Raw genomic sequence first — 25,118 nt, 5'->3', positions numbered from 1 at the left:
TTTGTAATCAGAAAAACAAGAAACAGTAAACATCTCCAAAAACAGCAATTGCGCTGCAAAGCCGGGGGCTGCTCTGCACCTTCTACGCAGCCCTCCATTTTTCCTCTTCCGGCTCATCTGCTCCCCATCTTGCTGACCCACCAGTGACTGCGCAGACTGAAATGCAGATTTCAAGAGAAACAGACTCAAGGGGAGTGTTTTGAAGGCACACAGCATGTAAGTGGCTGAGCCAGAAGTTGAAGCCAGATCCAGGTAACGGCCAGCAGTTAATGAAGGAGAGGCTCGTCCAGGGTGCTCCCAGCCAGCTCTGGGACGGGGTGTCCTTCTGCCATCCCTTACCCCATGTTCTGGGGAGATGCTTGCACGGCAGTGACCAGAGACACTCGTTAAAATGCAGATTTCAGGATTCTTACACCCCCAGAACTCTAATCCCTGAAGAGGGACCTGGGGGTCGGATTTTCAGCATACTCCAGGGTGATTCTTGGTACAACCAGAGTTACTGCCATTTAAACTGGTAGGATCTCCTCCTAATCCTGGCCTCACCCTGGGCTTGAATGGGTTAGATTTGGTTATGGCACACAGATGCACCGGAGCCAGACAAGTGACCGTTAGCAACGGGCAGCGAACATGAGCCAGTGTGGCCCAGGAACACTCCAGGCCATGCTCCTCAGCCACGCCCCTCTCCCGGTGCTGGCATCCATCTCAAACATCAGGATGATGTTCTCTCCACCTCAGCCAATTAGTGTGAAATTTAATTTGCACTAATCAGCCTGGGCAAAGGGAGCACAAAATTACTTTAGTGCATTAACTTTGCGTTCCACAGAACCCAAGTCAGGAGCCCAAAGGACAATTAGCCTTTGCAAACTGGGGGAAATGACAGGCGCTTTTCACAGGAGCAACTTGCCCCTGACCTTCCCACAGACCCTCTCTCTCCACACATCACAGGGCCCAAGAGCTCGGTCCACAGAGCTGAGGGATGGGCTCCGCACCCAGAGCTGCCGGGCAAGTGCAAAATGGAAGAGCCTGGCTCACAAACTCTGCAGGGCCCCGTCAGGCTCCTCCAGGACTGATTAACCACAGGTTATCCACACAGGTTATCCCCAGATGCCCCCTGGATACACCACTTGGCCGTATCACCGAGACCCCCTTTCTACTTAGCGACCATGACTCCGGGGTCTGCCAGAAACCAAGGACAGGAACGAATGAATTTGCTGTGGATTTTGAACAGATCAGACATTCTATGCGCGGTGCCTTCTGCAGTTTGGAGGAAGAGGCGGACGTTACACCGAGTACATGTGATCTAGACCTGTCACTGCCACTAGACATTCGTCATGTGAGCACCTACTGTGTGCCGGACCCTGGTCCTCAAGGACCCCACCACTGAGTTGGGGAGATAAGAAAACCACATGTGGGGCACCCGCAGCTTGGCACGCCCCGCCCTGCTCTTCCACTCTAGGACTCTCAAAGCTCCCCCACTCACCGTTCCTACGGAGAGCACACGGCCCCTCTCGCCCTCCTCCTCCACTGTCCAATGAACTAACAGGACCTGCCCGTCACTAAGGCTTGTATGAGAAACGGCTTGCACTCATCCAATGCTGGGGACATACATGCCGTCTTCTTTAGACCCTGGGTTACAAGGAGGGCGACTTTGTTATACCCGTTCCACAGGATGGAGAACAGAGGCATTGAGTGGGGAATGATTTGCAGAAAGCATAGTTGATCAGTCGCAGGGAGTCCCAGGTCCTGGGTCACTATTATAGCACTGTCCCCCGTCCCCTGGCCTCTGACCTCCTGGCCCCTGGGGGTCAGCAGGGCAGGTGTCGTGATCCTCCTGGAGCAGTGGCTTGGGGAGGTCGAGTTCCACAGCAAGCAGGGTACAGGTCAAGGACAAGATCTGGACCCGTATAGGGGTCCCTACGGGGCCACGGCCAAAGGGAACCTGTGTGGACCCACCACGGAAGGGAAGCCCCACCCTCATTAACCTGAGAAACTAAAGGAGAAAATGATAAAAAGAATCAGAAAAAAGAGAGAGAGAAGAGAAAACGAATCCGTTGGGAAGGGCCGACCTGACGGCAGAGCCCCTGGCTGGTGTGGGGTTTGTCAAGGACAGTGAGCTGCGCCTGCAGACCCCAGTCTGGCAGCGCCTGCCCCCAAAGCTGCCTCAGCCATTAGGGGAGACTTGCAACAGATCTCGAGCTCCGTGGCCAGCTCTGGGGCTCTCCCAGAGATGCTGGGGGCCAGTTCGGGCACTGCCCTTCCCAGTCGTCTCATCACTGCTACTAAGTGACAGTAATAGTGACCTTGATAACAGCCAGCAGCGCAGTTGGCACTAACCCATGCCCAGCACAGGCTACCCCACAGCACCCTCACAGTGGCGCCTCCATCTCCGGGCTGCAGGTGAGGGAGCTGAGGCGCCAGGGCGCAGACTCTCACCCAAGAACCCCCCGCCAGCCAGTGGCGGGGCTGGCTACGCGTCGAGGCAGCCTAGCTCCTGACGGTGGCACCTTCAGACTGCCCCGCAGGGACTCAGAGAATGCGTCCTGAATGAGATAATAAACATACACGAGGGAGAGTTAAAGAGAGCGCTCCACAGCCTCTGGCATTTTGCTGGCAATGGGGACACTTGCATAAAAGCACCGAGAGAAGGGCCATGCCTCCAAGAGGGACACACGGAGATGACACAATACCTACCGGCCTTGGGATGGAAGGGGCAGTTATGGGCTTTCATGAGCTTCAAAACGGCCTTCCAGGTCCGCTAGCCTCACCCTCCAAGAGGAAGTAGCTCCCTGGATGCCGTCACCCACACATCCCATCTTGAAAGTGTCCTCCGGCCCGCCCCTCCCCCTCAGGATGGCACCTGAACCTTTAATATGGCGCTCATTGCCCCGTGGGCTGGCCCAGCCTCGTGGTCCAACCCGCACCCATCACCACACCCCACACACGAGACCCTCCAACCAGCAGGACAGCAGGAGCCAGGCACGTCCCCACGCTCCGTCCCTGACCGTGCCGTGAATGGCTCCCCACCTCGTCAGCAGGCTAGCTCCCACTCTTCCTGGAAGACTCCTCCTCCAAGAAGCCTTCCCAGACTCCCCTGCCAGTCTGGGTAGATGTTCCTCCTCTAGCTCAGCCTGTTTGGAGCCACCCAGATGTGGGTTCCAATCCCAGCTCTGCAGCTCAACAGCCAGGTGCCACTGGGCAAACCTGTTTACCTCTCTGAGCTCCGCGTCCCTCATCTAACATGGGGTGCTGGCGCTTTCCTCAGTTTGATTTGAGGGTGAAAGTAGATTGTGTGGGCAAAGGATTTACCATAGCACCTGGCGCAGACACGTTTCTCATTACATGTTGCTTTACTACATTCAGCATTATTCCGTTCATTCATTCATTCATTCATTCAGTTTGCACCGAGTCCTTTGCAATGTAACGAAATAGCTAAGATGCATCATTATCTTCACGGAACTCAAGTCTGCCCTGGGGAGAGGGTGGTAAGAATTCAAGTCCATAACAGTGGTGATGTGTGAAGGCTTGAAATCTGTAGTAACTGTATTACCTGCACCTCCTTACCACCGTCCTAGGGAGAAGAATTTGTGACTATTACCATCACCATTTTCCTGATGACACAGATGCTCAGGGACTTGAAGAGTTTTCTCACAATCCCCTAGTATGAAGGGTACAGAGCCAGCCGTCCTGACCGACCCTCTGCTTCTCTACTACCAGGCAGACCAGCTCAGGTCACCCACTGTCCCCACCCGCTGTCCCCAGCTCTTTCATCTGTGTTGCAAGGCCCATACAAAAGAGATTATGGCTCCAGTTTCATATGGGAAACTGAGGCACACAGAAAGAACACTGCAGCTATGCTGTCCTCTGTGGGGCCTTTAGCTAACCCCACCATGGGCACCTGTGCACACAGCCACATCAAGGGCACAGAGCCGTGGCAGCCCTGTCTGCTGCAAACACGCCCTGCCCCACATGTCCCAGCAGGTAAGGCCCGAGAGCCCCTGACAGGCTGGGTCAGAGCAAACTGGCCTGGCTTATTCTCCAGGGACCAGGGAGTGCCACATCTGTTCCCACAGAGGTGCAGTGACAGAGCATAGAACAAGGGTCAGGAGACCTGGGATGGGATCCGGACTCAGTAAGCACTTGACCTCATGACCCCTGGCACTTCCCCCCTCCCTAGAAATAAGCTCCCAGCCACACTCAGGACCATCGGGCCCATACTTCCGGTGCTCTGCAAATGAACTTCCTCACCTAACCCTCCAGTCCCTGCTGTGTCCCCGCAGATGTGCCAGGCAGTGCGTTACCCAAAAGGGACACTGCCCTGACTAACAAGGTCACACACTGGAGTGTGTGGGCCTGTCTTTTTGCCATAAACAAGTTCTTGAGAAAAGCCTAAAATGTATTCCAAAGAGAGAAGAAAACACACCTCTCTCATATATCCTCATGAACCCCTGCAGCCTTACAGGTACTTCTTGTGAAAATAAAACACCCCACTTCGCATGAAGGCAGATTTTTTATACGCTTGGGGAATATTTATAGCCAGCTTCTCCAAGGCTCCTCATCTTCTCCTCTTCTCCTTTGCAAATGAAGCACTTAAATCATTTCAGAATAATGTTGTTTTTTTTAATAAGCCTAGTCAAACAGAGTTTCCAATGATGAGGCACAACGCAGTCTCATCGAAGTTTCTATCAACTGTCGCCCCTTCCACTGAGAAGGGAGTGGGGTGCAGAGGCCATGAACGGAGAGGCTGGGGCACCTTCACAGTGCACGGTCCTTCGGGGGTGACTGCTCCCCAGCAGCTGAGAGAAAGTCGCCCAAAGAAAGTGGAACCGCGTGCAAGGAGATACCTTTTGTCTGTTCCCTGGCCTGACATTTCTCACAGGGTGATCCCGGGCCCTCAGGTTCAGCGGCACCTGAGAGCTCACTGGGCCGAGAGAAGCACCAGGCCGCCCGGGCCCACTGATTCGGGGGTGTCTCAGCGGGGGGCAGCACTCTAGGTTCTAATCCGTCCTCCGGGGGCTGCTGGCACACATGCACGTGCAACAGCCGCTGCTGTCACGGAGCCGGACCACCACCTCGGGGTGCCTCCAGGCTGGTTAAAGCAGCGGCGGAGGACCAACCCTCCCTGAGGACTCCCTCCTGGATCCTGGAGGACAGGCCTGGGGAAGCCACAGGGTGAACAGAGATTCTGATGTTCTTTCAAGTGCCAAAGCAACCAGTATAAATCAACAGTAGCTTTCGGGGAGGAGGGAAGGGAGTCAGAGCCCTTCCTTCAAGTATAAAATTGTACGTGGGCCCCACACACTACAGTCACCAAGTCTGAGCCGTCGTTGACTGAAAGGTGCACTGTGACCGAAGGTCAGGAAGGAAAGTGCGGCCAATCTGGGCAGTAAGATTTCACTGATCGTTACAATACATCCCAGTTCCAGAGATGTACAGAGGTGGAAAATGCTGTGCATCTGAGAATCGATAAAATACAGAATAAAACCACAAAAAGGTTCGTCTACCGTAACTACTGCAGGCTTGGGAGTTCTGATGCCCTCTGGCCTCTCCCTTACCCTGGGGCAGTTTTGAAGGGACGGGGACTTCGGAAAATAACAGCTTCCAGTGCTTGCATCCAAAAAGCCAAGCCACCGAATGGAAAAAGAGAGCTGCACTCCATCTATTCAACAGCAAAACTCATCTCCACAATATAAAGAGAATTGCTGCAAATCAATCAGGAAGACAACAGAAAAGACCCCAAAGACCACTTGGCCAAAGCGAAGAGCCACGAAGTTGCGAACCACAGTCACAGAGGGGCCCTGCCGCACGCACGCACCCCCGGTGTGGCGCAGTGAAAAAGACAGACCCGGCCGAGTGCGGGGAAGACACCAAGCTGGAACTGTCACCTGTTGCCGTGGGAGCAGGCGCTCACACAAACACTTCAGCCCACAGCCTGGCAGTGCCCGTCAGAGCTGAACGCGCCCCTGGGTATGCCCCCAACAGGAGTGAAGGCCAAGTGCGGCAGAAGTCACGCACAGGAGATGTTCCCAGCAGGCTTATTCCTAATCGCTCACAACTGGGAACACCAAATTGTCCGTTTAGTTTACCTGTCCCTTCCGTGAGTCAAATTTATCATCGCCCCCTGAGACTGATGCTTTGGAGAACGGTTGAAGAATTCCTCCCACTGGAGCCGGTGACGTGGGTTTGCTGGATGCATTGTGGACTCCACACACGACGGGACACTGTGCGGCCGTGAGGATGAGCGACTCACCACCCTCCACGGCGACGCAAGCAGACGTCTCACGCACACGGATGTCAGATGACAGAAACCAGACACAAACGAGTACCCACCTCTGACTGCAGTTAGGTCAAGTTCAAACACGGAAGAAAACTAATCGATAGTGTTGGAAGTCACCTTGCTGGCTGCTCTTGGGGGCAGTGGCTGAGATGGGGCACGGCAGGGGGGGGACGCGGGGAGGGAGCTGTGCCTCACTCTGGGCGCTGGCCGCTTGGGCGTGTTCACTTTGTCAAAATGCACGGAGAGGCAGTCTTAGGACATGTGCGCTTATTTGCATGAAGTTTAAAAAGGAGGAGGAAGAGGGGAGAGAACAGGAAAGAAGGAAGGGAGAGAAGCTGGGGAGGAGGAGGCGGGAATTGTAACACTCGGCCATCTACTGTGAGACCCAGTCCCACCCCCAGGAGCACGGCTACAGGTTCCTGCTGCCACGAACCCTTGCCAACACTTTGGCTACGCAGGACTTCCGACTCTGCCCATCTGAAGTGTGAAGTGGTACCTACGGCGGTGCTAATTTGTGTTTCCCGATTGCTTGTTGGGCTGAGCATCTCTTCGTGAGTTTACTGGCCGTGTGAATTCCGGGACATTTGAATTCTTCAAATCCATTTTTTTTTTTTTTTGCCCATTTTTTTCCCTGTTGGAGTGAGCTGCCTTTCTCCCATGAGATGAAGGAGCTCTTTCCATGTTCTGGATACTCTTTGCAGTTGACACATGTTGCAAATTTCATCTCCACGTATGTAATGTGTCATCATTTTAGTTTGATAAACTGAAGCTTATTTCTTACTTTACAAGAGTCAAACTTATCCTTGTGTCCCTGTGACCAATGCTTTTGTGGCTGAAGAAACTCTCCCCTTTGGAGCAGATCGTGCAAGTGGGAATCTCAGGCCTGCACTTGCCGGTCGCGCAGCCTCGGAAGATACATCCCAGCCCTGAGCCCCAGTCTCCTCCTCTGCAAAGTGGGGACAACGGCAGCACGCACCTCATCACTTCCTCGGAGGGGCTCCTGGAGCACCCTGAGCAGTGCCAGGTGGTTCTGGGCCCCCGAGGCCCCCACAGCAGACCTTGCCCCGCACGGAGCCCACACAGGCCGGAAGCGGTACCTTGCTCTCCAGCAGATCTGAGTTCTGTCGGAGTTCATTCCGAGACTTCTCCGATTTTTCCAGCTTCTTTCTCAGCATGGTGAGCTCCTCCTACAGAAAAAACACCACAACAGAAGACATTGTTGGCCAGAGGCACAGGTTGCAACAGTGTTAAGAATGGCGTAGGAGGGGCCGGGGATGGAGTGGGTGACCCGGCCAGCCGTCTGCGGGATGCCCCAGGCTCCGTTCCTGCAGGAGCTCTTTCTCCCTCTCCTCTTTTCTTTCTTCCTTTCTGTTCTCTCTCTCTCTCTCTCTCTCTCCTCCCCATCCTCACCTTCCTTCCCTCCCTCCCTCCCTTTCCCCATTTCTGAATAGCAGCGTCTCTGCTCATGCAATTCTGCCCCACCCGACCCAGTCCAGGGGCTGAATGCAAACCCTTGGGATGGGCCCACTGATGCCATGACACCTGACACTGAGCCTGCCCGAGTGTGACAGTGCTCAGCTCTCCCTGTTCCAGGACATCACTTTTCCTTGGGTGACTCAGCGCTGAGCTAACTGTACCGCCCACACCAGGCAGGTACACACACTGTGGAGCAAAGCACACAAAAAAGCTGCATGTGGCAGTGAAAAAGAACGGGGACACTTTATCTAAAAATAAAAAGAGACATGGCATGATTTTCAAAAAGTATTTTAAAGTGACAAACTCAACTTGCAGGGGAGTATGTATAGTACCCTAAGAAAGAAAGGAACTGTGTGGGTGTGTTTGCTCTTTTTTGCAAAAGAAAGAACAGGAAGGATAAACCAGAAATCAATCAAAATGGTGGCCCAGCAAAGGTGGGGGCAAAGGGGGGGAAAGGACAGTAGGGGGAGTGTTTTCTGAGACGTAAGGAGACGAAGGACTGATGGACTCAAAGGCTGGACCAGCGAGTCTCCGTGGGGTGAGTGGTCGGCGTTCCCTGGCCGGGGAGTAACGGTGCATCTAACCAGCACCCAGAGTCTAGAGGGGCCGGGCGTGGGAGGGACAGTGCCCTGTGTGGCCGGGAGCAGGCGGATCCCTGGAGGCAGGCAGGCAGGCAGGCAGGGCTCTCGGGCAGAACACTCCCAGCTTCAGAATTTTCAGACCTGGGTGCTGGGCCGGAGACAGCACCGGGGTGGGGTGTCGGGAGGGGGCACCGCTCCTCAGCACCCTGCCTGCACGTGCACCAACCTCCTTGGCGCGGAGCTGCTCGTCCCCAACGGTGGCGCTCAGCAGGGGCCGGAGGGAACACAGGAGCTGCCACCACGGCCAGTCCCTGACCGCCAGGAACACGGCCACGTTCTTCTGGATGCATCGCGAGGCCAGTTGACGAACCTGCAGGGAAAGGAGACCGAAGACTGGGGGTCCGTTCCGACCTGGAGAAGGTGAAGGAAGGCGAGGGGGGGAGGGTGGCACAGGGGCGGGGGAAAGGGGTTCCTGTCTGGTGGAAGGGACCAGACACATAAACATTAAAAGGCTTCCTCTCGAGGACTCGGGCTCCCGGCATCAGGTACCAGGCCACTGTTCAGTCTTTGTAATCATACGAGGGCAAGGAGTAGAACACAGTACACAGTGGGTCATGTCTTGTCATCGGATTAGATACAGAAGTGGCCACACAAGGCAAAAATTATGCTTGAAAACCCCGAGACTGCCCACTAGAAACCAGCTGTGACTATGCTGTCAGCTGATCTTCAGGGGATGGACAGAGTCTTAAGTGCATTTGACACGAATCCCAAGCTTCTCAACCCTGCGCGCACATCAGAACATCCCAGAGGGTCCATCAAAACACAGGCTCGGGGTCCTGCCCCCAGAGAGTCAGGTCCAGCAGGTCTGGGGCAGGGCCGAGAGTTTTCATTGCTGACAAATCCTCAGTGTTTGGGGATGCGGCTGGCCCAGAGACCCCCCCCGCTGAGAGTTTCATTCCTTCTTTTCAGAAAAGGGAATCGTGCTGACCAGCAAGCCAGAAGCTCCCTCCCTCTCACCGCCGCCCCAATGGTCCACACAGGCCCAGCTGGTGTGGCCCTTCCTGCGTGCGGGGCACCACGCTGAGCACCTTGCACACTTCAGCTCAGTCCTCGCTGCCACCCTCTGAAGGTCAGTGCTATTATCATCTCCGTTCTACACATGGGGAAACAGACACAGAGAGGTCAAGTCCCGAGTCCGGGGTCACACAGCGTCTCTGTGGCAGAGTCGGGATGTGAACCCTGGCAGTCTAGCTGAAGATAGAGCCCAGGCATTTAATCAGCCTCTATCCCGAATCATCCCAAAGCATAAGCCACTTCAGTGCAGTGAGCTAGTGGGGTTGCTCACAATATTTAAATCATTAATGTTCTTGCCTTTTTCTGCTTTTGCCTAGTGCATGTACTTGAATTTGCCAATTCACATAAGCTGGAGGCACGAGTAATGGGACTCCATGGTAGCGGGGGTAACTGACAGTCACAATGCTAAACTAGTAGCAGCTAGTATTTACTGAGCCCCTACTATGTGCCACACACTGTACTAAGTGCACACAGTCTCATTTCGCCTTTCCCCAGCGACTAAGCGGTGGAGGTGGGATTTGAACATAGGTCTTGTTTGTCTCCAGAGCTAAGCTGCCTCCTCCTACGATGCAGACCACAGAGAGGAAACCCAGTCTCCGGCGACCTCTGAAGATGGTGGCTCAGGGCTGTGGACTCTAAACTGGCCTCTGGGTCCCCAAGGCCTCGGAGGCCGTGCTCTGCCTGTGCCCTGTCTGCTGACCAGTGAAAGATGGGACGGGGTGGAGTCACAGGCCGACCCACGCAGGCTCGGCCGACCTCATGGATAAGGAGCTCCAGGCGGCACGTTGGGGATCGGATGCTGTGCCCTGGAAACACCCGGCAGAAGGTCAAAGTCTCACCACCGTTCTCGGGCGCATTCTCGGACCCGTAGCATAGGTGCCATCAAGGGAGACACACGGCCCCCTGTGCGCACCGCCCCCCCCCCACTGGACCAGAACCACACATTAACAATATCTCACAGGGGCTCGTGAATGAGAGCAAATGTGAGAAGTGCGGGGTCGCAGCCCCCAGACAGGCAAGGACTGGGCCCGTCCGGGATGCCACGCCTCCACCAGGGTCCTACGGCACCGCGCCGCAGTACCTTCAGCTTCTTGAACTCCTGGCGTGACAGAAAGCCCTTGCAGGCGGCCTGGAACAGAACGATGCTGTGAGACACCAGCTTCTCTCGCTGCTTCTCGAGCCTGGAGACCACGCCCGCCTTCAGGAAAACCTGGCAGGAGAGAGAGCAGCGGGTGATGTCCCTGCTGAAGCAGACTGACCGAAGCCGACCTCACAAAGATGGCTGCCAGTTGGACCCTTGCATCCACCTGAAGTACCTGTTAGCAGTGCCCTGGTCTAACACACCTCCTGATAGCTCCTCTTTCCCTGCCTCTGGCCCCCAAATACTCAGGGTGTGGTCCTCACACCAGCAGCCTCATGACAGTCAAGGGTCTCATTAAAAATGCAGACTCTTGGGCCCCACCCTGGACCCACTGAATCAGAACCAGCATTTTGGCACCATCCCCCGGGCTCCCAGCAGACTTTCTTTGAGGAACCACTGCTGAGGCAGACCCACCTACCCTTGGCTGTGTCCCAGAATCTCCAGGGCAGTGTGGTGAAGGCAGATTCCCAGGCCTCACCCCAGGAAAGGTTGAATCAGCGGGCTTGGTGTCAGGTCTGGGAATGAGCATTTTTAAAATATTTTTATTTATTTGTTTCTCTTTAGAGGGGAAGGGAAGGAGAGAGGGAGAGAAATATCAAAGTATGGTTGCCTCTCATGTGTCCCCTGCTGGGAACTGGCTTGCAACCCAGGCATGTGCCCTGACTGGGAATCGAACTGCGATCCTTTGACTTGCAGGCCCACTCTCAATTCACTGAGCTACGCCAGCCAGGGTGGAATGAGCATTTTTAATAAATGCCACTGGCCGAGAGAAGTGGTGCCCTAGAAATACATGGCCCTGCCTTGTAAGGAGCAGAGAACGTGAGGGAAGTGAGGGCAGCCCCCCTTGGTCGGAGAGGACAGGGTCAGGCCGGTGCCAGACACAGGGGGTGCTCGGGCACCTGGCGGAAAACAGCTCCACTTCCAGGCCCTGCCTCATCAATGATGGATGAAGGCCTCTGCGGCTGCGGTGTGATCGATGCCTCCCCAGTCCCCTGGAGGGCCGCTTTTGGATCGACCACAGGCTACACAAAGGGATGTTCTAAGAGGACCTGAAGCTCATAGTGGGGCAGCTGAAGCTGGTCCCACCCCCCCCAGAGATGAAGGAAAGGGATGAAATGGGCTCTGAGCCTGAGACGGGGTGGGGAGTGACTCTGCAGATGCCCTGGTGCTCACTTTTATCACAGCCCGGGAGCACCATTTCTTTGCCCGGGTGGCCTAGAACCCTGGAAGCATCCAATGCCTCTGGAAGCACCGGCAGCTCCATCTCAGTCGGTGGGGACACCAAGTACTGGGTGACACTGTCAGTTACTGGTTAATACCTCGTGGAGCCCTTACAGTGCCCTGACTGCGTGCTGTGAGCACAGAGCACTCCACGTGCACAGTCCTATCTGGCAGCTATTATGAACCCCCCACTCTAGCTTTATAATGAGAAACTGAGGCTAAAAGAGGCTGCCCCCCGCCGTGATCCTCCATAGCAGGTGGCGACACCAGGTTTATTTCCCTCTATCTGACTCCAGACAAGACTACAATTATCACTGAATGTAATTAGCATTTGCATGGCATTTATATTTTTCAAAGCTCTTTCTCCTACGTCTCATTTTAACACTCAAAAAAAAAAAAGACCCTATGAGGGATCTATTGGCTCAGAGAGATCACGTCATTGGTTCAAGTTCACACAGCCAGTGAGCAACTTGAACCCCAGACCCCAAGTTCATCTTCTGCACTCGTCCTGCACGTCTATGTGAGGCTGTATTTCCTCATCCACTAGGACACACGCCCCTGAGGTTTGGGGTTGACTTGCGATTTGAGTCCAGGTGGAACAAAGGGTCTCCCTGTAGCCTCCACCCCCCTAAGCGTGTTTTCTGTAATGGTGACCACCCCACCTAGCTCGCAAAAAACCCTTTCTCGATGGGAAAGTGAGAATTAGCACACCCAGTCAGTGCTCACTCCAGTTCACAGTCCTCTGTCACTTCACCAAACACTTCCTCTCAGGCAGGGACACCAAGGCAATTAGCCTCATTGAAACAAAGACACGATCGACTCATTACCTATCAGATTGCTTCAATAATGACTGTATTAATTTCACAAGCTAGTGAGTCCTAAAAGCTGCTATAAAAAAAATCAATGTTCCAAGTGATGACGGCACCAGTTCATATATTACAACAGGCGGCAGGATTCTGCCCAAACCGCTATTGATTAGGTATGAAGCTTTCATTAAAAAGATAATTGGAAACAACCGTCCAGGGAAGAGAAATAAGTCATCGCCTCGGCATGAGTCTTATTTTGATTTTTTTTCCCCTTTTAAGGGCCTGTTGCCAACCAGAAGGCCACTGCATGTGGAAGTCCACGCCTTTCATAAATGTCATGGCCCTTGGCACAGGCCACAGTAAGGCACCAGGGGCTGGAGGTCACCAAGAAAAGTCTAAGTTATTTGTTTTCATTGGTCCCGCTGCTTATTGGGCCCACGCAGAACGTCAGGTCCTCATCTTTAAGGAATCTCTGGGTGTCACCTCCGTGTAAGCGGTTTCTCCCCTAAAAATACTGAAGGCTGAGGCTGAAAGATCTGACAGGGTGATAGCTGGCATGTCTGGTACTGCAGAGGAATTAGCTCCTTTCATCTTAGTAATTTTCTAAAGGCCTTTAACCCTTTCAACAGTAGACTGTTGTTCTATTGCATAAGCATCTTGCTCCACTGGCAAATGCGTTCGACAAGCGAGGACAGCCAGTCCCTGCGGACTGACCCTGCGCTGCTGGTCCCAGGGCCAGCTCCTCGGGAGGGAGGAAGCAAGAGCTCCATCCCACCGAAGCTCGGAGAGGCAGACTCACGCGGGATTCACACCATTAGGAAGCGGTGGGGCGTGGGTGCGGCCCAGCTCAGCCTGCTCTGTCCACTGCAGAGCCTTCCCTCCTATTAAATGCCAAATCCTGTAACGAAGGAGAGTTGCATCTGCCCACAAAGATCGCAGCCTATTGCATAGCCTGGCTGCCAGAGGATACACTGCCCTTGATTTGCTCTGGACCGTTTCTTAGTGAATACCAAGTGCTACTCCCTGGTGACAACGTCTCGTTACTGGGATGCTGGCTTCTAGACCCCTTGCCCCCGCCGCTGTGAAACTGTGTCCAGGGACTTCTCTGCTCTCGCCCTTGCTCGCCAGAGCCGGCTGGCCCCTGGGGACCCATTTTGGCATTTATGAAATAACTGAGTGGTTTTCTAGATCTGCGACTCTCAAGCGTGAGAGTACACTGCAGCCCCCTCGAGGGCTTGTTCCGACCTCGCTGTGGGTTCCCACGCCCAGAGTTTCAGAGTTGCCAGGCCTGGGTGGCACCTAATAGTTTATGCCTCCAGGTTGATCCAGATGCTCCTGGCCCGGGGACCACACCTAGAAGGATGACGCTCTTAGAGCTGAGGACTCATTCCTCTGAGTCCAACCACGAAGACCTGTGTGCAAAGACTCTGCTCTTCACATTCATCGACAACAGAACCCACAACATATTGGAAAGCCCCTGGATTCAGGCCCGCCCGGGTCTTCATGGGAGCTGTACCTACTCCCCTAACTACCTATCAGGCCTCGAAAAGGGGCTGGCTTCCGAGAGCCACAGCTTTTTCATCTGTAAAGAAGGGACATACCAATTATCTCACAGCAGAGCGTGAAGGAAAAACGAAAATAATACGTGACATTGCCTAGCACCGCGCTTGGCTCCTGGTGGGAGCCTGTCCCTGGCAGGTTTATTCCCTTGATTGGAAACGGCTGCAAAGTCGCTGCCAGCTCCCGGCAGGGAGAATCCTGTCGTGACCACGGCAGACTGATAACAGCTTCAACCACACACTCCAGCAGGACCGTCTCCGTGGAGAGGCTGGGGTGTGAATGGGGCCATGACCCGTGTAAAGGGCAATGAGCTCTCCAAGGGCGGAAGTGTGATGGGTCAGGCCCCTCGGGGCTCCAGGAAGCACCGAAGGCCAGTGACGCCACCTCGGTGGGCTTTGGGGGTGCAGGGCCCTTCCCCAGCACCTGGAACAGGACTTGGAGGGGGAAGGTGGTCGCCAAAGTTTATTAGCTAATACTAACTGATGAGTAGATAACGAATTACAATCTCTGTACCCCACGCCCCAAACCATCACCCACAGAACACTAGTTCCAGCATATGGTAGCGGGTCTCCCGCTGAACCAGAGGGGTGAGGATCCCACGGCCAAATAGTTGGGAAGCCCCAAATACTGCATTTTTCCTCTTGAAAACTTTCAATGTGAGCCTACTAGGGCTCTGTGAAATTCTCTAAGTGTTTAAACATTTTTGGAAGACCTGCAGGCTCAGCACCAGTTCGGAAGAAGCGCTTTCTCTCAACCCTAACAATCACGGGCTGCCCCCTCAAGCCCTTCCTTTTTGCTCCTCGCTGCTCACTGGCGAGGACAAGCGTCGTTTGCAGTTGGTGGCAAAGTGAGAGTCCCCAGACTCTGAGCAACAGCGAGTGCTCCTCCTCAGGTTTCCCAGCAGCTCTTTCCGAGGCGCCGGAAGGCCTGAGGCTTGTGCTGAGGCCCAGAATGCGAGCCCTCCCAGACCACGGAGGCCCCGGGAGCGCGGCCTCTACCCCACGGTGCCCTGCAGCGCTATGTCCTCCCGCAGTGTGACACTGTCGCCATGGCCCCACCAGACAGGCGGGGCAGAGAAGCACTGGGCCCGTGTGCAGCTGGTTGAAAAGGAGCGTGGACTCTGAGGCAGGAGGCACACTGGGTCCCCTCCGGCTCCCTGATGCCATGGGCAGAACGGCACCAGAAAGGGTTCTTCTACTCACTTGGCTGTGCCCCACGGCCACTGCCTTCCTCTCCAGGTCCAGGGTCCGCAGGAGCTCCTCCACCGCCTGGGAAGGAGGGACAGGTTAGAGGAGGCAGACAGCGGATGGGAGACTCCTGAGGCGGAGCTCAGGCAGCCTGCGGGCGCTGTGTGCCACCCACTCTTCTGGGACCATCACAGATACCATCTGGTTTTGTCCTCAAAGCCACCTAGGCAGGGTGTCACATTACCATGTCCATCTTTATAGCTGAGAAACCAAGAGACAAAACCAAATGATGGAGGCGTCTGCTACGGAAAGCGGCACCGTGCTCCTGAAAACATTCGACCCAGAATCCATAGGACCCAGCAAGCCCACTCCAAGACATACACCCATGAGAAGTGGAAGAAGGGACCGGGTAGATCATCTGTAGCCCAGTAGACGCGGCCCAAGTGCCCACTGGCGGATGGATGGATAAACAAAATGGGGTGTTCGTGACAATGGATACTGAGCAGCTTTGAAGGGGAAGGAAATTCTGGCGCATGCGACAATATGGGCGAACCCTGAGGACATTTTGCTAAGTGAAACGCACTAGTCACAGAAGGGCAAATACTGTGTGATTACACTTGTAGGAAGTATCTGGAACAGTCAAATGCAGAGACAAAAAGCAGAATGGCAGTTACCAGGGGCTGGAGGGGCAGAGGCTGGGGAGTCAGTGCTGGTGGGTGGAGTTTCAGTTTTGCAAGATGGGAGACTCCTGGAGACCGATGACGGTGACAGGTGGACGACAATGTGGACGTACTTAATTTTAATGCCACTGGGCTGCACACACACACACACACAGTGAAAATGGCGAGTTTCGTGTTATGCATATTTTACTACAAAAAAGACTAACTAAAGGCATTTCTTCAACGTTACAAGGTTACACAGGAGCAAAGCCAGACCTGAACCAAGGCCTGTCTGGTTACATTGTAGCACCAATGTCTTAACTGCTTTGCGTGACCAGAATGACTCCAGAAGACTCTAAGCCACTAAGAAATTCACTGCCTGTGTCACTAAAGTCCCCTGTGACGGGCACGCCAACGCTCTGTCCTTCTTTCATGTACTTACCAGAAACGGCCTCACTCCCAGAAAATATTTGCTAAACAGACAGCACAGCCGTCGACCTTCTGTGCGGGACCATCCATGCTCTACTCCCACTGCACCTACGACCAGCGCTGTTCTGCGTGCCCAGTAGAAGCTCAGTGAACAGGGTGACTGAACGAACCGACGCCCAAACAAGAGCGATCCGATGGGGTTAATGGCCAGGGGGGTGGAGAAGCAGACCAGTGCAAGAGAAACAAAGTCTCTCCCAGAGGTTCCTGGATGCAGCCTTGGCCGCAGCAACAGCTAATGCATGGAATTTTCCTCTTCCTGTGAACTCCTGTGGGCCGGAACAGTCCTGCCAGAGACCTGCACCGTCACTCAGACAGACACGGGTCGTGCCTGGTTCCCAAGTGCCTGCCGAAGGTCCTCCCACCCCACCCCCACGCCACCCCTCATGGCCCTCCCTTCCCTCGAAAATCACAAGGTCTTCTTCCGGAATAAACTGTCAGAAAAGCAAACGCAACCCTCAGGAAGCAAAAGGTATTGTGAGACTGGAATAATTTAGCAGGTGAATTTCAATTCCATGGGTCATTGGCATCATAAAAAACTTCCTAAGATAAAAAAAAAACAAAAAACAAAAAAACCACCTCATTAAAAGTGGAGTCCAAGACTGTAGTCTGGGAAGACGTTCCCTCCCTTGACCTCCTGCAAGAACGTTCCATAAGGCCCCTCCAAAAACACAGCGGTTTCACTTAGTACATTTTAGCCACAAATGTGCCCAGGGAGCTCTGGGCAGCAGAATGCAAACAACCAGTGTCTCCAAAACACAGCATCTTCTCTCCCTGCAGAAGAGGAAAACATAAAAATGGGCTGAAAATAGATTGGATGAAAAATAAATGAAGGTTACAGCCAATGAAATCTCTCTAAGTCTACCTTCAAGTCAATACTCAGAGTACATGTTGGGGGGGGTGGGGGAGGGGTGCGTGGAATAAGAATCTGGAGTTAGGTCCGCGGGCTGAGGTCCTGGTTTCTGCCGCCCTCATGAACTGTGTGACCTTGGACAAGCATTTTACTCTGAGCGGTGGGCTCCTCTTCAGAAAAACAGGGTGGCGCGGGGGTGGGGGCATAGTGGCACTCTTGCAGAAGACGGGGGACTTGTGCTTGAGAAGGACCGGACATGAGACCGGGCTCACAGGAAGCAGCGACACATACTGTGAGCTAGTCCTGCTGCCCTGGGCCCGTCCTACCAGCTCTGTCGCGGTCAAACCCGGTAGTGGTGCGGAGGTTCACCCCAAACGCCACCGAACACGCCCTCAAGGATTCTTCAATGTCTCCTCGTTTTCTTACGGCCCTCGAGGTGTCTGTGTAGCCAGGGACATCAGGTCTAACACAGACATTCTGTGCTGTTGACAAGAGAAGGAAGTCTCCGTCCACAGGGTGGAGGGAGGGCGTGGCTGCAGGTGCTGACCTGGGCGTCCAACCCTCATTGTCCGACCCTCATTCTCCTCCCCTGCAGAGCGGGGGTGACACTCCCACGCCGAGTGGGCCAGGGCCGGGATGAATAATTGACGGCCTGGGAAAATGACTTTGTGGGTGACTTTGTACTTAATTACTATTATTAGCATCATCGTCGATATCACTCTCAGCCATTATCATGGAGGGGGAAGTATCAGTGATCTCACTTGGTCGCACATTGACGGAGCCCAGGGCCAGCATCCAGGCTTCCTGTAAGAAATGGCTCCAGGGGCTGCATCTCTGTGGAGCCGACTGTGCCCGCTGAACTGCCCGGATAACCGAACGAAGCGCATTCCTCTGGACGTGGGATGCTGAGGACAGTGTCAGCAACGGTCTCCTCCCTCGCCTTCGAGTCTGACCATTGCTTTCAGCACCTTGCACATCACTTGTTCTGTTTTCAAACCATGGCAACAGGTGAGTTTTACGCCCATTTGGGGGGGGGATCGGGAACCACAAAGTGACTTGTCAAAGGTCGCATGTGACGGGGGAGACACAACCCCAGGGAATCAGTTTCTTGAGCTTTTTCTCTGTCCTCAGACAGTGGGCTCCCCGCCAGCCCCACCGGTTCACTAGGGTCACGCTGTGTGACCCTGAGCCAGCCACGCCCTCTCTGATCGGCACATCCTAAAAGAGGGGACGATCATACCTACCCTACCAGGGTGCTGTGGGGACTTCAGGAGGTCACAAAAGTAGTACGCAGGACTTCCACGAGCCAGGAGCTCAATAAATCTTCTCCCCCAGAAAACAGTGATAAAAATAGATGTTATTTAAAAAAAAAAGTTTCAATACTCTGGAAATTGAGCCTGGAAATACAACAAAGTGAGAAGCATTCAATCAAGAAAAAAACCTATTGAACGTCAGGGAGGAACAGTGGGGGTTCGTGACGGCCTTGAATGGGGCTCTTCCGATCCCCCACTGAGCTCTGTCACTGCAGAGCCCCACTGGGGAGAGACGAGCTGCAAAATATGGCGGCTGCGTTGGCAGAAGGGGCTATTCACGTGGAGTTAATGAAGCACAGGGTCACCGTCAGAAACGCCGGGGACCTCGACAGCAAAGAAATGAAGAAGGTCAATGGCACAGCCAGCCCGAGAGAGTCATCCTGATTGGGTAAGCAATGCGCACTGACCAGCCAAAACTTAACAGGGGGATGTAGGAATGGGGCAGCCTTTCCCACACCTTGAGAAGGTTCCTCGCACTTAGAAGGCAAGGCACGTGATCAAGGCCATGTGCACGCACGGGAGGGAGAGAGAGAAGGCCGGCCCTGGCTATCTCCAAACCCCCATTTAAACATCAGGGCATGAGCCAAACAAAGAGTAAAAGCAAGACGCGACTGTAACTGCCTGACTGTAGAACGCATTTCCCAGCATGCACAGAGCTCCATACGCATTTGGGGAGCGCTCCACAGATCACGGTGTGTGATGACAGCCCCCGTGGCCGCTGTGCCGTGCTGACTCGGGGCACCCCCTGAGGACCCGCGATTTAGAATAAAAACAAAAATGAAAAATTGAGCGGAGCTATGAGCAGACTCGTACCACGGTGGAGACAGACTCCAAAAGTCTAGTCCAGGTAAGTTAGTTACTAAATAGCTGGGGGAAAACCAGAATCTAGAGATGCTATCATATGTTATCTAAAATGTCCAGTATTAAACAAACAAAAGAGTTATAAGTCATGCAAAAAAAACACACCCACCTATACTCAAGGAAACCACCACCACCACCACAAAAGCAGTCAGCAGAAACCCTCTGTGAGCTTAGATTGTGAACTTGACCATGACTTCCAAGCAGCCCGTATAATGCACACAGTGTTTACTGCCTGCCTGGCACGTGTTACGCTTCCATAAACGCTAGTAACTGGTGAGGTCCTGAGGTCATAAGCCTTCCTTTGACCTGGTGGAGGGATGACACACGCTCCTCCTCCACCACTCGGCTCAAAACATGAGTCCTTGGATGTACCTGGGAGAAACCCATGCCATGCCTCCCCTCCCAGAGCCCCTTTGTGTCCTACAGGTTTGCAAAGAGCTTCCCCTGCCATGCTCGACAAGGATGCACCCAAAAAGCATGGGGGCTGACCTCTCACACGAAGCTGAACACGTGAGACGGGCAGTGAGAGACTCCGGGAACCATGAAGAGTCCCGGCTGGGAAACGCTTCCCCGGCTCGCACCTGAGCGAGTGGTGTGGAATGGAGAGCTCGGTGGTGGGACGGGGCGTCCGCCCGGGGAACTGCTGGGCTGCTGGCCACACGGCGCCTCGCCCGCGAAACGCCATGGCCCAGCGGCCACCCCGGCCCTACAGCTGCCCTCCGTTAGGGACCTACTGTGTGCCAGGTGCTTTGTCATGCCCAATCAAATGTTACCCGTGGGCATGGATGAATGGAAGAGAGAGTTGTCAGAAACCAGGCTTTGAACAAACTGTATGAACAAAGACACACACATACACACACAAAATTACTGACTTGAAATGGAGGACAACAAGGTGAGCAGGAAAACTATGATAAATAAACAGTTTCCACAGGGCTTAGGCTATAGGAGCACCTGAATAGTCATCCAGCACCCTGAGTATGCACAACTCCCCCGACCCTGGGCTCACCAGGGCCTCTCAAAAGAAAGAGACCCAGACAAATTAGGAGGGAATCGGGAGTATCCACCAGAGTCTGAGATGAAATAAGAGCGGCTCCCTTTGAGAAGATAGCTTAGCATCCCTTAATTGTGTTCCTCAGACCAAGTCCCCAGGGACAGAGATCTGGTTGGCTAAAATCAATTGACGGTGTCCTGCAGGTACTCTAGGGGGTCATGACATTGATGAGAGAGGCCTGGCAACTCCTACCTTAGGAGCAGAGAGACTGGGGGACCAGCATCTGGGTCAGAGTCAAGGTGAGCTGAAGGAACACCTCCACTGACCTGCCTGAGAGCCCCCCATTCTGGCCAATGTGGGTGGGCTTCAGTGTAAAGTATCGATTTAACCAGATGCCATAACCCAGGAAAGAGGAATGGGTCCCAAGGTGACTAGATGGGAATACAAGGTCATCACGCAGACTTGAGCATAGGCCTTGGTGTCTAGGAGAGGCAGGATGTCCTGAGCAGCTGGAGGTCAGCAATGAGGACGTCACTCCCTAGACAGGACCATGAAATGGGCAGAGTGGACCTGAATTCCTTCAAAATTTGGCTTAAGCCAGATCGAGTCATAGAGATCAGGTTGTCTATGGCATGCTCTGTTGAATACCTCTCAGGGGACCACCACTGACCCCCTGATGAAGCCCATATTCTCTAGCTCTGCCAACAGTGACCCAAGGCCAGGCCCCTGCCAACATCTTTGGACCCTTTCCTTGACAACTGACACCCTGCATGCTCAAGCTGCACAAAGCCAGGCACACAGCCTCCCAGCTGCAGGTCTCCACACAAGCTGCACCCCATGTGTGCACCCCTTCCCCAATCCCTCCTAAGCACCCCTCCAGGCTCAACTCTGAGATGCCTTCCCTGCCACCTCACTCCCACCCCTGAAGCATCGAACGTTTTAGGGGTGTTCCCTGGGGCACCCCAAAGCCATCCCTCTGTGCAGACATTGTTTGTGTTGGAGTTTCTCCCCTGGGGAGACTGTCCCGTTCACCCGTGTGGCACCTAACAGGGCCTGGTGCAGAGCAGGCACCTGGTTAAAGTTGGCTGAAATGAATAATCATTTTAAATTAACATCACAGATGGCACATTCTGTAGAGGACCTCACCCGACACCAATGGGCCTCAGAGAGCTTCCGTTCCAAAGTCTTGTGTGAGCAGGAAAAATGCTCCGTATTACTGGCGATCAGAGAAATGCACATTGAAAACACAGTAAGATGTCACCTCGCAGTCACCAGAAGGGCTACCATAAAAAAACAGGTAAGTGGATGTGAGGACGCAGAGAAAAGGGGACCCTTGTGCACTGCTGGTGGGAGTGTCGACTGGTGCAGCTGCTGTGGGGGACAGTATGGAAGTGCCCCCCAAATTAAATAATAGAATACCATATGATCCAGAAATTCTGCTTCTGGGCTTCTGCCCAAAAGAATTACAGCAGGGATTCCTGCAGAGCTTTGTACACCCGTGCTCACGGCAGTGTTATTCACAGTGACCGAAAGGCAGGGGCAGCCCCTGTGTCCTCTGGCAGGAGGATGGACGGACAACATGTGGCCTGCCCACATGATGGAGTACCCCTCAGACTTCAAAGGGAAAGAAGCTCTGACACACGCTACAAAGGGGCAAACCTCGAGGCCACTGCGCCGGGTGAAATTAGCCAGTCACGACTCTTCGTCGTGACAACTGCTGGACAGTGCCTTACACAAGGCAGGGAGGGCAGTCGAATGCATGGGGACAAGAAGTGGAAGGGCGGGTGCCAGGGGCCACGTGAGGACAATCGGGTGCTACTGCTTAATGGGTCCAGAGCTTCAGCTTTGCGAGATGGAAAGTTCTAGAGAAGGATGGTGGTGATGGTTACACAGCAATAAGAACTTTCTTCTTTTTTTTTAAATTGTCACTAGAAGATATATTCATTGACTTCAGAGAGAGAGGAAGGGAGAGAGAGAAAGAGTAATATCGCTGTGAGAGAGAAACATCAACCGGCTGCCTCCATGTGCGCCCCAACCAGGGATCGAACCCGCATCTGTTTGGTGCACAGGGCAGAGCCACAGTCTGAGTGTCCTCAAAGATTCTGATCCGTAAGCTGAAAGAGGCTTAAGATGGTGAGGTTTATGTGGCGTGTATTTTCCCCACAGTGAAAAGTAAAAGGCCTGCGCGAGGCACCCCAGGGCCAGAGCTGAACCCACCACCGGGCTGGGCGGGACGGCCCCAGCGGCACCTGCTGTAAAGAGGGATCCTCCCGGCCATGGGAAGGCCTCCTCCGGCCGGGACTGCTCCAGGCCCAGGACCTGCGAGCTTTACCTCCCGTGCTGGACTTCGTGGCGATGACATCTGTGCGCACAGGGTAAAAGATGTGTGCTGATCCAGGGACACAAAATAGCCCGCGGACACCCAGGCAATGACGGCACATCTCTGAGAAATCCTCTGGGCTTGAAAAACCAAGGTTTAGGTGCCTCGTGCCTGGCACACAGGGGAGCGACCCTGATGATGAACTCCCTCTGCTGCCCTCTAGTGTCTAAAGACAATATTGACCTTTCCCCGCTGTCAAACTGATCTTAAATCCTGAGGTCTTAACTGCTTTACACACACAGACTGACAGTTTGCCCACCCGAGCACATGTTCATGTATAATTCATGGCCTATCACGTTGCCTGGGAGATGAATATTTATCAGCTTTTTCATAACAGGCAGGATGCTATTCCCTTTTGCTGCTGCCAAAATGCTATGCTGCAGCAAATGAAATTTGTGAGCAAATGAAAAAAGAATAAGCAGCAGCGAAAACTTCCCAGCGAGTCCATTCCACGTGTAATTTTCCACTTCCCGAGGCCCCCAGTGTGGGCCTGGAGGTGGTTGGGGTTTGGCTATGACAGAGAACTGCTGAGTCGTTCGGAATAGAAACACGTCCACATGTTCCGCCCACTGTCGCCGCCGAAACTCCCCACGTCCTGCTGCGGGGCCGTCTGCAACTGCAGAGGGGCCCAAGCTCCTTCCAACAGCTCCACGCCGGGTGCTTGCAGCAGAGATCTACTCGGGCTAACGGGCCCCCAATAAAGACAGATACACAGCGCTTAGTGGGGCCAAGCCAGGCCGAGTTCTACAGCTTCCAAATGGGCTGCCACCCAGAGAGAGGGCGGCCTGCACCACGCCAGCTGGGTCTGAGGTCCCCTCCCCACGGTGAATTAGGGGGGCCATGTGGGAGGGGCTGCCTGTCTTTAGGAGGTGGACTGTGCCCTGGTCCCTGCTGCCGAGACTCAAGAAAGGACCTGATGACTGACTCTGTTTATCCTTCCAGCCTGTGACTTCCGTGACGGTTGTGACTGAGGATCTGAGGGCTGACGGTCTCAAGCATACGTGGGCACACTCCCCCGGAGGTGGAGTTTCAACGCGGTGGTGAAAGTGCAGCCTGTGTGGCCACCACTCTGGCCTTAAAGGATGAAGATGACGCCAATAATAATAGGGGCTCATAAGCACTGAGCCCTCAGCGCGCACCAGGCTCTGTGCCAAGCACAGTCACCATGCTATTACATACATGATCCCCAAAACACCCCATCGAGGTGCGCGTTGTGGTTGTTCCCACTTTACAGATGGGGAAACTGAGGCAGCCCCAGCTGGGAGTCTATCGCCGGTCTGTGCGGCTCTGGAGCCCCTGCTCTCTCAACGACTCTCCCTGGAATCACGAAACTTGGGTTCAGGACAAAACCCACGAGTGCCTGGCTGTGTGGCCGCAGGGGCGTCTGTCCGTCTCCAGTAGGCTGTGTTTCCTCCTTTGTAACAGGGCCAGGATCGCTCTTGTTCTTCAGAGACGCTGTGAGGATGGCAAGAGGATTCTGCAAATGCTGACGAGCTCTGCAATCACCAGTCAGCTGGTGGCCGTTCTCAGTGAAAGACTTACAGGGCATTTGGCACTAGGGGTAAACCAGGCTCCAGCCCTGGGAGTCTGCGGTAGAGTTAGAGCAAGGACACAGTGGGGCGGACGTGCAAGGGTCGGTGTGTGCGGTCATTCACTCGGCAGAGAACCGACACTCGCCACGAGCTGGGAAACACACAGGGGAGCGGACTAATTTCACATCAGGGTAAGTGCTACACAGACATTACGGCAAGGTGAGCAGCAGAGAGTAACATCTTCCCAGAGCTGGAGGAGCAGTTCGACACTGGCCAAGCAAAGGTGGGGGAAGGGCACCCCAGACAGAGGCATCAGCTCGCGCACAGGCCCTGGTGGGACGGTTCACAGCAATTCTCTACGACGGGGCTCTAGCGTGAAATGCTCCCCAAACTTTTGTGATAGTGAAGCCCCCTGCTCATGGACTATCTCGGGGCGCTGGTGCCGAGTGGAACTCCCTCTGGAAGTGATGGCGTTCACCCTGACAGGGGCCCATCTTGCTGGGACACGCTCTTCTCTTTGCTCTGATTCTTCTGCACTTCCTCATGCAGGGTTCCAGAAGGGCCACTACGGGATGGGTAGTGTCCCAAGTGCCGTGGCGGGGGCACAGCCTGGTGCAGGGATCAGGGCCACACCTCACACTGCCCTCCTCTTTGCCCCCAAACCCCAGCTCTCAGACCCCAGCTGGTCGAGGTGTGTCCTCCCCTACGGAACAGAAGTGTCCA

The 25,118-nt window shown here is 54.2% G+C and overlaps 1 protein-coding gene across 4 annotated transcripts in view; it reads right to left on the bottom strand.

Annotated features, from left to right (window-relative positions):
* Window positions 1-25,118, bottom strand: part of MYO18B (myosin XVIIIB) — a 224,209-nt gene that overhangs the window by 120,541 nt on the left and 78,550 nt on the right. For all 4 annotated transcript variants that reach the window (XM_053669858.1, XM_053669857.1, XM_053669855.1 and 1 more), the window contains 4 exons: window positions 15,336-15,401; window positions 10,487-10,615; window positions 8,558-8,701; window positions 7,372-7,461 (listed from right to left, as the gene is read on the bottom strand). In XM_053669858.1, coding sequence (XP_053525833.1) covers window positions 7,372-7,461; window positions 8,558-8,701; window positions 10,487-10,615; window positions 15,336-15,401 — 429 coding nt within the window. The remainder of the gene's footprint in view (window positions 1-7,371; window positions 7,462-8,557; window positions 8,702-10,486; window positions 10,616-15,335; window positions 15,402-25,118) is intronic.

The sequence above is a fragment of the Artibeus jamaicensis genome, unplaced genomic scaffold (assembly GCF_021234435.1).
Source record: "Artibeus jamaicensis isolate MK-2021 breed Jamaican fruit bat unplaced genomic scaffold, CSHL_Jam_final contig_525, whole genome shotgun sequence".
In the NCBI taxonomy this organism is placed as follows: Eukaryota; Metazoa; Chordata; class Mammalia; order Chiroptera; family Phyllostomidae; genus Artibeus; species Artibeus jamaicensis.
Note: the sequence above shows the minus strand (reverse complement) of the source record. Positions and strands in the feature narration are given on the sequence as shown.